The 11,339-nt window shown below is 37.4% G+C and overlaps 2 protein-coding genes across 2 annotated transcripts; both read left to right on the top strand.

Annotated features, from left to right (window-relative positions):
• Window positions 1-4,261: 4,261 nt before the first annotated feature.
• On the top strand, window positions 4,262-4,771 carry LOC138897016 (uncharacterized). The gene has a single exon (XM_070182969.1). It carries the CDS (start codon window positions 4,262-4,264, stop codon window positions 4,769-4,771), a length of 510 nt encoding a protein of 169 aa, XP_070039070.1.
• A 6-nt stretch (window positions 4,772-4,777) lies between these two features.
• Window positions 4,778-5,520, top strand: LOC104110239 (uncharacterized). Its single transcript, XM_070182968.1, has 2 exons — window positions 4,778-5,101; window positions 5,200-5,520. The coding sequence occupies exons 1-2, from the start codon at window positions 4,778-4,780 to the stop codon at window positions 5,518-5,520; spliced, it is 645 nt and encodes a 214-aa protein (XP_070039069.1).
• The last annotated feature ends 5,819 nt before the right edge of the window (window positions 5,521-11,339 follow it).

The raw sequence follows: 11,339 nt of genomic DNA, 5'->3' as shown, positions 1-11,339 counted from the left end.
CCTTGCAGAGTTTGCCTACAACAACAACTACCAGTCGAGCATTCAGATGGCTCCCTATGAGGCATTATATGGTAGGCAGTGTCGGTCGCCAGTTGGGTGGTTCGAGCTGGGAGAGGCTCAGTTGTTGGGCACAAACATAGTACATGATGCCTTGGATAAGGTTAAGATTATTCAGGATCGACTTTGCACAGCTCAGTCCAGGAAGAAGAGTTATGCCGACCGTGGAGTTTGTGATATTGCATTCATGTTCGGAGAGAGAGTGTTACTTCGGGTATCACCCATGAAGGGTGTAATGAGGTTCGGAGAGAAGGGAAAGTTGAGCCCTAGGTATATCGGACCTTTTGAGATTCTGGAGAGAGTGGGAGAGGTGGCTTACAGGCTTGTGTTGCCACCTAGTTTAGCAGTTGTTCATCCGGTATTCCATGTGTCCATGCTTCGAAAGTATCACGGCGATCCGTCCCATGTGTTAGATTTTAGCTCTGTCCAGTTGGATAAGGATTTAACTTATGACGAGGAGACGATGCAATTCTAGCCCGACAAGTTCGCCAGTTGAGACCAAAGAGTTACCCTTCAGTTCGAGTGCAGTGGAGAGGTCAGCCTATTGAGGCAGCTACTTGGGAGTCTGATTCCGATATACGGAGTAGATATCCCCACCTTTTCACCAGCGCAGGTACTTTTCTATGTCCGTTCAAGGACGAACGGTTATTTTAGAGGTGGAGAATGTGATGAACCAAAAGGTCATCTTATGATTTAGAACTCGAATCTGCGCTCTTAAGCCTTAAAAATATCATTTTTACCCACCTCGATTTACGGGCGTAGTCCGGGCATGTTTCCGGAAAGCTTTTATGTTAAAAAATTGACGAAAATAAGAATTTATTCCTTAAAAGTTGATTTTTAGTTTACTTCGGTCAACAATTTTGGTAAATGGGCCCGGATCTATGTTTTGACGGTCCCAGTGGGTCCGTATCGAATTATGGGATCTGGGCGTATGTCCGGAATTGAATTCGGAGGTCCCTAACTCAAGTTATGAATTTTTGATGAAAATTAAAAGTATGAAAATTAATTATTTTTAAGAATTGATTGATGTTTGTCATTGTTAGTGCCGGGTCCGTATTCTTGTTCTGGATCCCGGTACAGATTCATTATGATATTTAAGACTTGTCTGTAAAATTTGGTGAGAAACGGAGTTGATTTGACGTGATTCAGATGTCCAGTTGAAAAAATAGAAATTTTAAAGCGTTCTTGAGAATTTCATTTGATTTGGTGCTAAATTCGTAGTTCTAGGTATTATTTTGGCGATTTGATCGTGCGACCAAGTTCGTATGATGTTTATAGACTTGTGTGCATGTTTGGTTTGGAGCCCCGAGGGCTCTAGTGTAGGGGATCCCTTTCGGGATTGCTTTACTGGAGTCGATGATGCCTCCGATATTAGTGACACTTCTATTCTCCTAGAAGAGGCCCAACGCCTCATATCTCGGGTAATAATCTGTTTACTGCACTTTATTTCTTTACTCTCTTCTAAATTTGACTTGCGTTGTCCCTTTTTGTGTAGGCCCTTGCCAAGTTTCGAGCTGATCTCAGCCAGTGTGAGACCGAGCTCCAAAAGGTCTCGAAGGAGAGGAATGCTCTGAAGCTTCTTTGCGGCCAAAAGGACGAGGCTATAAAGGATCTTCAAGGGGATTTGGCCAAGGCTCGTGAGGAAGAGGCCGAGCTAGATAAACAAGTGGGCATCCTTTTGATAGAGTACAGACTCGACCCAACTGTGGAAGTTAACACTTTGTTATCTCAGCTGCAACAAAAGGTTGAAAAGATCGGGTTGCTTCGGGGAGAAGTCGATCAGGTCAAGGCCGAGTGTGATCAGTGGAAGGAGACCATGGATCGCTTGGCTACAGAAAAAGAAGCTACCTTAGCCAAACTATTATCGGCTGAGGTCCAACTTCGGGGCATCAAACAGAAAAGTTCGGCCCAAGCCAAGAGAATTGAGGAGCTTGAAACCGGGCTTGCTAAGGCCGAGGTAGAGATCGAGAGGACAAAATTCATGGCGGATAAGTCCATTGCTATGTACTGGGCCGATGCTGAGGCTACTCTAATGCAGCTAAGGGAGGCTTCTGACCAAGAGCAATGGATCATAGACTCGGCAAAGTGCCAATCCCGAAGGGAGACCCTCGAGGAAATCCATACTCGAGGTTTTGACCTCTCCGAGGAGATAGCCCGAGCCAAGGTGCTTGAGGCTGAAGCTAGGCATCTTGCCTCCTTCGATGACAAAGATGATGATGAAGAAGGCAGTCGAGGAGGATCCGATGAGGGGCCTGAAGGAGAAGTTGCTCCCGAAGAAGAGGTCGAAAACCGGCCGTAGTTAGGATTTAGTTTCCTTTTTTGCAAGGCCTTGATCGGTCTATTGTACATACCCCTTTTATCAATATATAGTAGAAAAACTTCTTTTGAATCCCTTCTCAGTTTTGTGCTCAAAACATGTTTTGTGCTTTTGCCTTGTGAAAATTTTGTTGTTGCAACCTCTGTAATCTAGCGAATACAAGTTGGAACTTAGGACAAAACACTTAGGTTCTTTAGACACGCAAGGGTGAGTGATCGACGACATGACCGCACTGTTTTTTTTATAACTAAGTTCGAGTATGTTTTGAACTCAGAATAGAATAAACCCTTAGGTTTTATCAAATAATGGGTAATTTTCGAATCTTGTAGTAACATACCCATATTGGTCCTTAGGCTTAATAGTAGAGTGAGTGATTGCTCGAACTCGAAGTAAGATAGCCCTTAGGCTTAATAGTCGAGTGAGTGATTGCTCGAACTCAAGCTCGAAGTATTGTAGCCCGCAAACTTTTATGGCCGAGTGAGTGATTGCTCGAACTCGAAGTAAGATAGCCCTTCGACTCAATAGTCAAGTGAGTGATTGCTCAAACTCGAAATATCATAGCCCGTAGGCTTTATGGTCGAGTGAGTGATTGCTCGAACTCGAAGTAAGATAACACTTAGGCTCAATAGTCGAGTGAGTGATTGCTCGAACTCGAACTCGAACTCGAAATATCGTAGCCCGTAGGCTTTATGGTCGAGTGAGTGATTGCTCGAACTCGAAGTAAGATAGCCCTTAGGCTCAATAGTCGAGTGAGTGATTGCTCGAACTCGAACTCGAAATATCGTAGCCCGTAGGCTTTATGGTCGAGTGAGTGATTGCTCGAACTCGAAGTAAGATAGCCCTTAGGCTCAATAGTCAAGTTAGTGATTGCTCGAACTCAAACTCGAAGTATTGTAGCCCGTAGGATTTATGGTCGAGTGAGTGATTGCTCGAACTAGAAGTAAGATAGCCCTTAGGCTCAATAGTGATTGCTCGAACTCAAACTCGAACTCGAAATATCGTAGCCCGTAGGCTTTATGGTCGAGTGAATGATTGCTCGAACTCGAAGTAAGATAGCCCTTAGGCTCAATAGTCGAGTTAGAGATTGCTCGAACTCAAACTCAAAATATCGTAGCCCATAGGCTTTATGGTGTAAGTTAGAAGATCGTGAACTTGTGACTCCAGATCCGGGTTATACTTAGATATTATTGGTTTTATGTCATTTGTATTCCGTTTTAGTTTCTTTTCGGCTTAATTGGTTTTACTTTATTGAATTGATTAAAAATTGGCTTAAAGATCCTCTAACGTTGGCTTACCTAGCAAGTGAAATGTTAGGCGCCATTACGGTCCCGAAGATGGAAATTTCGGGTCGTGACAAAATGTTAAGGACATGGCGTCCTTACTTCATGTGTGCAGTGTAAATGTTAAGGACACCATGTCCTTAATATTTACACAGCACCTATGAAGAAAGGGTAAAGATAGCTTTTCGTATTAATTTTAATAGAGTAATGACTATTTTTGCTCACAATTAAAAATATTGAATAAAAACTAAATAGCATGTTAAAAAGTGGCTATCCCACGCCATTTCAACGCATATGTACTAGTTTCTAGCTAACCCTTCACTTATCTCTACCCCTGATTTATAGTAAAGGTTTTAAATTATATGCACTATCATTATAATAAATTTGTATAGGATATGTGTATACTTAATCTATTAAATTTAGTAGGTAAACGTATTATTTATTATACAAGTTACCAATGAATATTTAATAAATAAGGTTACGCACAATTAACTTTTAAATGACTTGATTGACATATAAAGCTTAAATTCATTACAAAAAGAGGATCTTTACACAAATAGTTTGTATGAATTCATTATTTATTTTTCCTAGTTGATATATATACATTATGGAAGTTGCGAGAGAGGTTTTAGGAGTTACAAAGGGATACCCTGGGAGACGTATAGGGGATTGGTGGTGGAATACGGGGGTCCAAGGAAAAGTTGAAGTCAAGAAAACGGCTTATTTGAAACTAGTGGAGAGCACAAACGAGGAGGAAAAGAGGACAAATTGGGAATGTTATAAGAAGGCAAAGAGAGAGGCGAAGTTAGCGATTACGGCGGCTAAGACTGCTGCCTTTGGACGAATGTATGCGGAGCTTGGGAGCAAAGGTGGGGACAAGAAGTTGTACAGGTTAGCCAAAGTAAGGGAGAGGAAGGCTCGTGACTTGGACCAAGTAAAGTGCATCAAAGATGAGGATGACATGGTATTGATGGAAGATGCCCTTATTAGACGAAGATGGCATGCATACTTCCACAGACTGTTGAACGAGGAGGGGGACAAAAGCATTGTGCTGGGTGAGTTGGAGCACTCCGAGAGTCTGCGTGATTTTGGCTATTGTAGGCGTATTAAGGTCTAAGAGGTTATGGGAGTGATGCGTAAGATGAGCAGGGGAAAAGGGACTGGGCCAGACGAGATCCCGGTAGAATTATGGAAGAGTGTGGGCGTGGAGTGGCTTACTGGGTTGTTTAATGTTATCTTTAAGACGAAGAAGATGCCCGAAGAATGGAGGTGGAGTACAATGATTCCTTTGTACAAGAACAAGGGTGATATCCAAAACTACAATAACTATAGGATTATCAAGCTACTGAGTCATACTATAAAAATTTGGGAGAGCGTGGTAGAAGTTAGGGTGAGGAAGAGTGTGTCTATTTCAGAGAATCAGTTTGAATCAGTTAGCGGCGTTCCGGTAGGGTAATCAAGGATATATATGATAGTGCTAAGACTCAAGCGAGAACAATTAGAGGTGACTCAAATCACTTTCCAATAGTGATGGGGTTGCACCAGGGATCAGCTCTTAGCCCGTTCTTATTTGCTCTGGCAATGAATGTGCTAACGCGGCACATTCAAGGGGAGGTGCGATGGTGCATGTTGTTTGCCGATGACATAGTGCTGATTGATAAGACGAGGAACAGGGTCAATGCGAGGCTGGAGGTCTGGAGGCATACCCTAGAGTCTAAAGGATTCAAGTTGAGCAGGACCAAAACGGAATACTTGGAGTGTAGGTTCAGTGACGGGACTCATGAAGCGGACGTGGATGTGAATCTTGATACCCAAGTCATCCCGAAGAAGGGTAGTTTCAAGTATCGGGTCTATAATCCAGGGTAACAGGGAGATTGATGATGAGTTCTCCCACCGTATCGGTGCGGGGTAGATGAAATGGAGGCTCGCATCCGGTGTTTTGTGTGATAAGAAGGTGCCACCAATATTTAAGGGTAAGTTCTACAGAGTGGTGGTTAGACCTACTATGTTGTATGGGGCTGAGTGTTAGCCAGTCAAGAAATCCCATATTCAGAGGATGAAAGTAGCAGAAATGAGGATGTTGAGATTGATGTGTGGGCATACCATGAGAGATAAGATTAGGAATGAAGTTATTCGGGACAAAGTGGGAGTGGCCCCCGTAGAGGACAAGATGCGGGAGTTGAGGCTGAGATGGTTCAGGCACGTGCAGATGAGGAGTACAGATGCTCCTATTAAGAGGTGTGAGAGGCTGGCCGTGGAGGGGCTGAGAAGGGGTAGAGGAAGGCCGAAGAAGTATTGGGGAGAGGTGATTACGCAGGATATGATGCTACTTCAGCTCACTGAGGACATGATCTAGGATAGAAAGGTGTGGAGGTAGAAGATTAGAGTAGTTGGAGAGTAGGTAGTCGAGAGTTTCCCATTCTTTTTTAGTTGTATTAGCAGCTCCCTTGTTTTTTTTCGTTCGCTCTGTGTATCGTATGTTCCAGTTTGTTACTGTTTGATGCTATTTTCTGTTACTAGTTTCGTTGTTGTTGTTGTTATTGTTGTTACTATAGTTGTCTTTCTCCCCTTTTCCTTATCGTCCTTTGTCCCCCTATTCTTTCTTTCTTCTTCATCTTCTTCCTTTCTCTCTTTCACCTTTTCTTGAGCCGAGAATATTGAAAACAACCTCTCTAACTCGTCGGGCAATGGTAAGGTCTGCGTACACACTACCCTCCCCAGACCCCACTTGTAGGATTATACTGGATATATTGTTATTGTTGTTGTATATGGTTAGTTGCGTACGACTTTAAGGGCAAGAGCATGTTTGAAGATGCCTCATATTTGTTTCTAAATTGATATTTATTCGTCCTCTTTCATCTTTTGTCTACTCATGAGCACCCAAAAATTAGTATTATATACTTGAGTCTATTATTTAGATGGTCACTAAACTTTTCGAAATTATGTACCAAAGTCATTTTTCTTTCGTTTGTAACATCAAAGTCACTTAACTATGCCTATAGCACTTAGAAGGTCACTCAAATAGATTTATCAAACTTTTGATCGCCAAATACCTATTTTACCCTCTAAATTATCAACTTTTATTTTATGTTTTTTTTTAATATTATGATTTTTTTTCTTTTTAATCAGTATTATGGACTTACCAACTGAACAAAAATATTTTATTTAAAAATAAAAAGTAAAAAAAAACTATAGCATATATAGTGTCGAAATAATAATATACTTGAGCATAATATTCAAGAATATGTAATGTATATTACAAAAATATATTTATTTTTAATAATTATTTTCTATAGTACGTGCATGGAATATATATTTTAAAAAATTTATTTTCTCTCATTCTCAATTGTGTAAATAATTTTTTGAGTTTTTGTTTTTTATCAAAATTATAATTACGAACTAATTGTTCTAATTAACTTTCTACTATGCTCAATATTTTATTATTCCAGCATTATATATGCTTAAATACTATTTTAATTTTTTTAATTTATAAATATAATTTATTTATTTTAAGGTAAGTCCATAATATAAATTAAAAAGAGAAAGAAATTATTATATTAAAAAGCTAAAAAAAAATAAAAAGAAGATAAAAGTTGATAATTTAGAGGGTAAAATAGTTGAGTGACCTTCTGAGTGCTATTGACATAGTTAAGTGACTTTGTAGTTACAAACAAAAGAAAGATGAATGGTAGATAATTTCGGATAGTTGAATAATCACATGAGTAATTGACTCTTATATACTTCAAAGGGCTTTGCCTCCAATTGTTGTATGTACTCTTTTGAAAATGCCTGTAAAACATGATTTCTTAGCAACTTGTTGTAAATGTGAGACAATATTGTTGAAAAAATTAATTAATAATTAATTGTCTGTTTGAGTGCATTTTCAATAATTGATCTGAAGAAAATAAACTAATTATAAGTGGTCCTCCTGATCTATATGAATAAAATACGTCTAACGAGGAGACTTAATTAAGCAGATCTAACAGGCAACAGCTAACTAATTCATACCTATTAATTAATGTAATAATTTGTATTAGTGATCTATGGTATACTAAAATAGAATCTTAGGTTTCGAAGAGTCTAGAAACAAAATAAAATAAGTAAGAGTCTAAAAAAGGAAATAATAATCTGATGGAACTTTAAGAAGATACCGTGAATATCCTGCAGGGTAAATAAGCTTTAACGTCGTTTTTGGAATACCGTATTTGTTCCTTATTTTCATATCAATATTACTACTATTATTATCGTATTATCTTATTCTTCGATTTTTATTACAACGTGTTGTTTCCTTTGCTTTGATTATCTTACTGCTTTATTATTTTGTTGTTGTTGAGTGTGTATGAACAAAGTCACACATGGGAAGTAGAAAAGAAAAATAAGCTACTTATAAAGAATTGGATACTCTTAATAGTGTGAGGCATTTTGGAAAAAATTCGAGTTTAGCCCAAAGCAGACAATATCACACCATGTTAAGAGTATCTTTGTGCACAATCTTTTGACTTTACTTTAAAGGGACCACACAAATCAGAGTGTACTAGCTCCAATAATTCGGGCTAGTATCGTTGTGATATTATCCGTTTTGGACCAAACCCGCATGGTTTTCTTCAAAAAGCCTTACACCATTAAGAGTATCCAACTCTTTATAAGTAACTTATTTTTATTTTCTACTTCTATGTGAAACTTTTTCACACACACCCAACAGTTACTATTCTTATCTTTATTATTTTCAATAGGGTTTCTTCACTACTGTTTTTCAACATGGTTTCTTTTTCAATCCTGCTTAGCTTAGAAATAATTTTTTTGAGCCGATTGAGTGTTTATTGGAAATAATTTTTCTACCTCCACAAGGTAGGGATAATATTTGCGTACACACTACCCTCCCAAGATCCCAATTGTGGTAAATTTCGTTAAGGATATTCAAGATTTAATATAAATATATAAAAATAAATTTTAACTTATATATACTCGTATAATTTTATATTCACAATATATAATTTTCCGATAAAGAGTATTCAACTAACTACCTTTCCGGCTAACCGGTGGTTTGGATGATTCCTTTACGGTTTATACATTTGAAAAGGCTCTCTATGTTGCCTATCTATCATGAAATCACTTAAATTCCTTAATTTTGTGCTTTGATCTAATAATCTGGAAATAATATTTCCGCAACAGCTTGTTTCCTTACAAGTAATAATAATTATAGAGCAAATGTTTAGATACTTCATCTTTTTTTTTCATACGACACTATTTTTCTTTTTAGTACGCTTGGAAATAATTGACACATTTGTTATTATATAAGGGTCGTCTGTATGCAAGGAAAATGTCACAAAACTCATTTTTCTTTAATCAAGAATATTCAAGATATCATATTACTCCGTTTGCAATTTTGAAAAGATAAAATGGATAAGTTGATGCGCATTAGCAAAATTCGTTACTAATCTTATTTAGAGACGAATTAGCAAATAAAAAAAATTCGGTTAGCGACGGATTCGCTATGAACTTCGTAGCTAAATCCAGATATTTTGTAGTTATCTCTATGTGATGTTCTCTCAATATCATAATAAGAGCACTTCCAAAGTACGAGGCGAATCTAGTAGTATAAACGTAAGTTCATTTGAACTCTTAACTTCTAACCTAGCTATATTTATAATATTTGTATAGAACTCATTAAAATTACAAAAACAATATTGAACTATAAGCCCAAAAACTTAAATGTGTTAGAAAATAAAGACTGTAAAGTAAAGAAACCGAAGACAAGTTTAGAGAGAGATTGATATATTATTCAACTTCAAACTGATGTACATAATGAATTGAAAACTCTTCTATTTATAGAAGAAAGGAAGCAGCCGCGAGACTTTTCAGGAAGCATTTGCGAGGCTTTTCTTGAGCTGCTTGTAAGTTGTCTGCATGAGCTACTTGCAACCTGCCTGTTTAATAAGAAGCTGCTGCAAATCATTTCATTGAATAGCTTGCAACCTGTTTGCATCAGTTGCTTGTAGATAAACTTCAATAGAGTACCAAACGGATAATCTTCCTGAAGTGGAGTAATAAATGGACATCAACAATATAATTATTTTCATAACACTCCCCCTTGGATGTTCATTAAAAGATATTGTGCCTCGTTAAAACCTTACTAGGAAAAACCCAGTGGAAAAAATCCTAGTGAAGGAAAAGGAGTACACAAATTTAGTAATACGCACTTCTAGCTGCCTCGTTAAAAACCTTACAAGAAAAACCCCATGAAAAAAATCTTAGTAAGGGAAAAAGAGTACAATGCGTATTTCACTCCCCCTAATGAAAAACCTGCTTCAAATGTTGAAGTTGGCAAAGATTTAGTGAACAAATCTACTGGATTGTCACTTGAACGGATTTGTTGCACATCGACGTCACAATTTTTCTGAAGATCATGTGTAGAATAATTTTGGTAAAATGTGCTTCATTTTATCTCTTTTTATAAATCCTCCCTTTAATTGGGTTATGCTTGCAGCATTGTCTTCGTATAAAATTGTGGATCTTTTACCACATTTTTCTTGAACAAAATGAATCACTTATCTCAACCATACGCATTTCCTATTTGCTTCATGAATATATATTATCTCAGCATGATTTGAAGAAGTAGCAACAATAGATTTCTTTGTGGAGCTCCATGATATTACAGTACCTCCACATGTAAACATGTACCCGGTTTGAGAGCGAGCTTTATGGAGATCAGATAAATAACCTGCATTTGCATAACCAACAAGATCTGCACACCTTTGTTAGCATAATACAAACTCATATCAAGAGTTCCCTTTAAATATCACAATATATGCTTAATCTCGTTCCAATATCTCCGTGTAGGAGAAAAGCTATATCATGCTAGTAAATTAACATAAAATGCTATGTCAGGCCTTGTAGCATTAGCAAGATACATAAGTACACCAGTTGTACTGAGATAGGGTATTTCAGGACCAGGGAGTTCTTCATCCACTTCTGGAGGTTGAAACTGGCCCTTATTCACTTCAAGTAATCGAACAACCACTGGTGTACTCAATGAATGGGCTTTTTCCATATAAAAGTATTTTAAGACCCTTTCTGTATAAGCAGATTGATGGATAAAGTTTTCGTTTGTTAAATGTTCAATTTGCAGATCAAGACAATGCTTTGTCTTTCCAAAATCTTTTATCTCAAATTCTTTCATAAGGTATTCAACTGTCTTTTGGAGCTCTTCTCGAATTTCAACAAGATTTGTGTCATCAATATAAACAGTAAGTATAGCAAATTCTGATGATATTTTCTTTATAAAAATACATGGACAAATAATATCTTTTATGTAACCTTCTTTCAGTAAATATTTACTGAGGCGATTATACCATATGCACTCAGATTGCTTTTAAATCGTACAAAGATTTTTGTAATTTGATCGAGTACATTTCTCGATACTTTAAATTATATGCTTCAAGCATATTAAATCATTCAAGGATCTTCATATAAATTTGATCAAATGAGTCATATAGGTTATGACATGCATTTAAATGGCATGACATCTTCAGGTGTCTGGATTACAGGTCTGATCCTCACAATCTTTTACAATATTGTGCACTATATTGTATTAAATATATCATCGACGATCATTTTGTATCGTTTCCTAAGCGATATAACTTGTTGAGATCTCATCACTTTCTTTATTTTCAGGTACCTGAACT

Source organism: Nicotiana tomentosiformis, chromosome 8 (genome assembly GCF_000390325.3).
Source record: "Nicotiana tomentosiformis chromosome 8, ASM39032v3, whole genome shotgun sequence".
NCBI classification, from domain to species: domain Eukaryota; kingdom Viridiplantae; phylum Streptophyta; class Magnoliopsida; order Solanales; family Solanaceae; genus Nicotiana; species Nicotiana tomentosiformis.
This window is presented reverse-complemented; position numbering and strand designations above follow the sequence as displayed.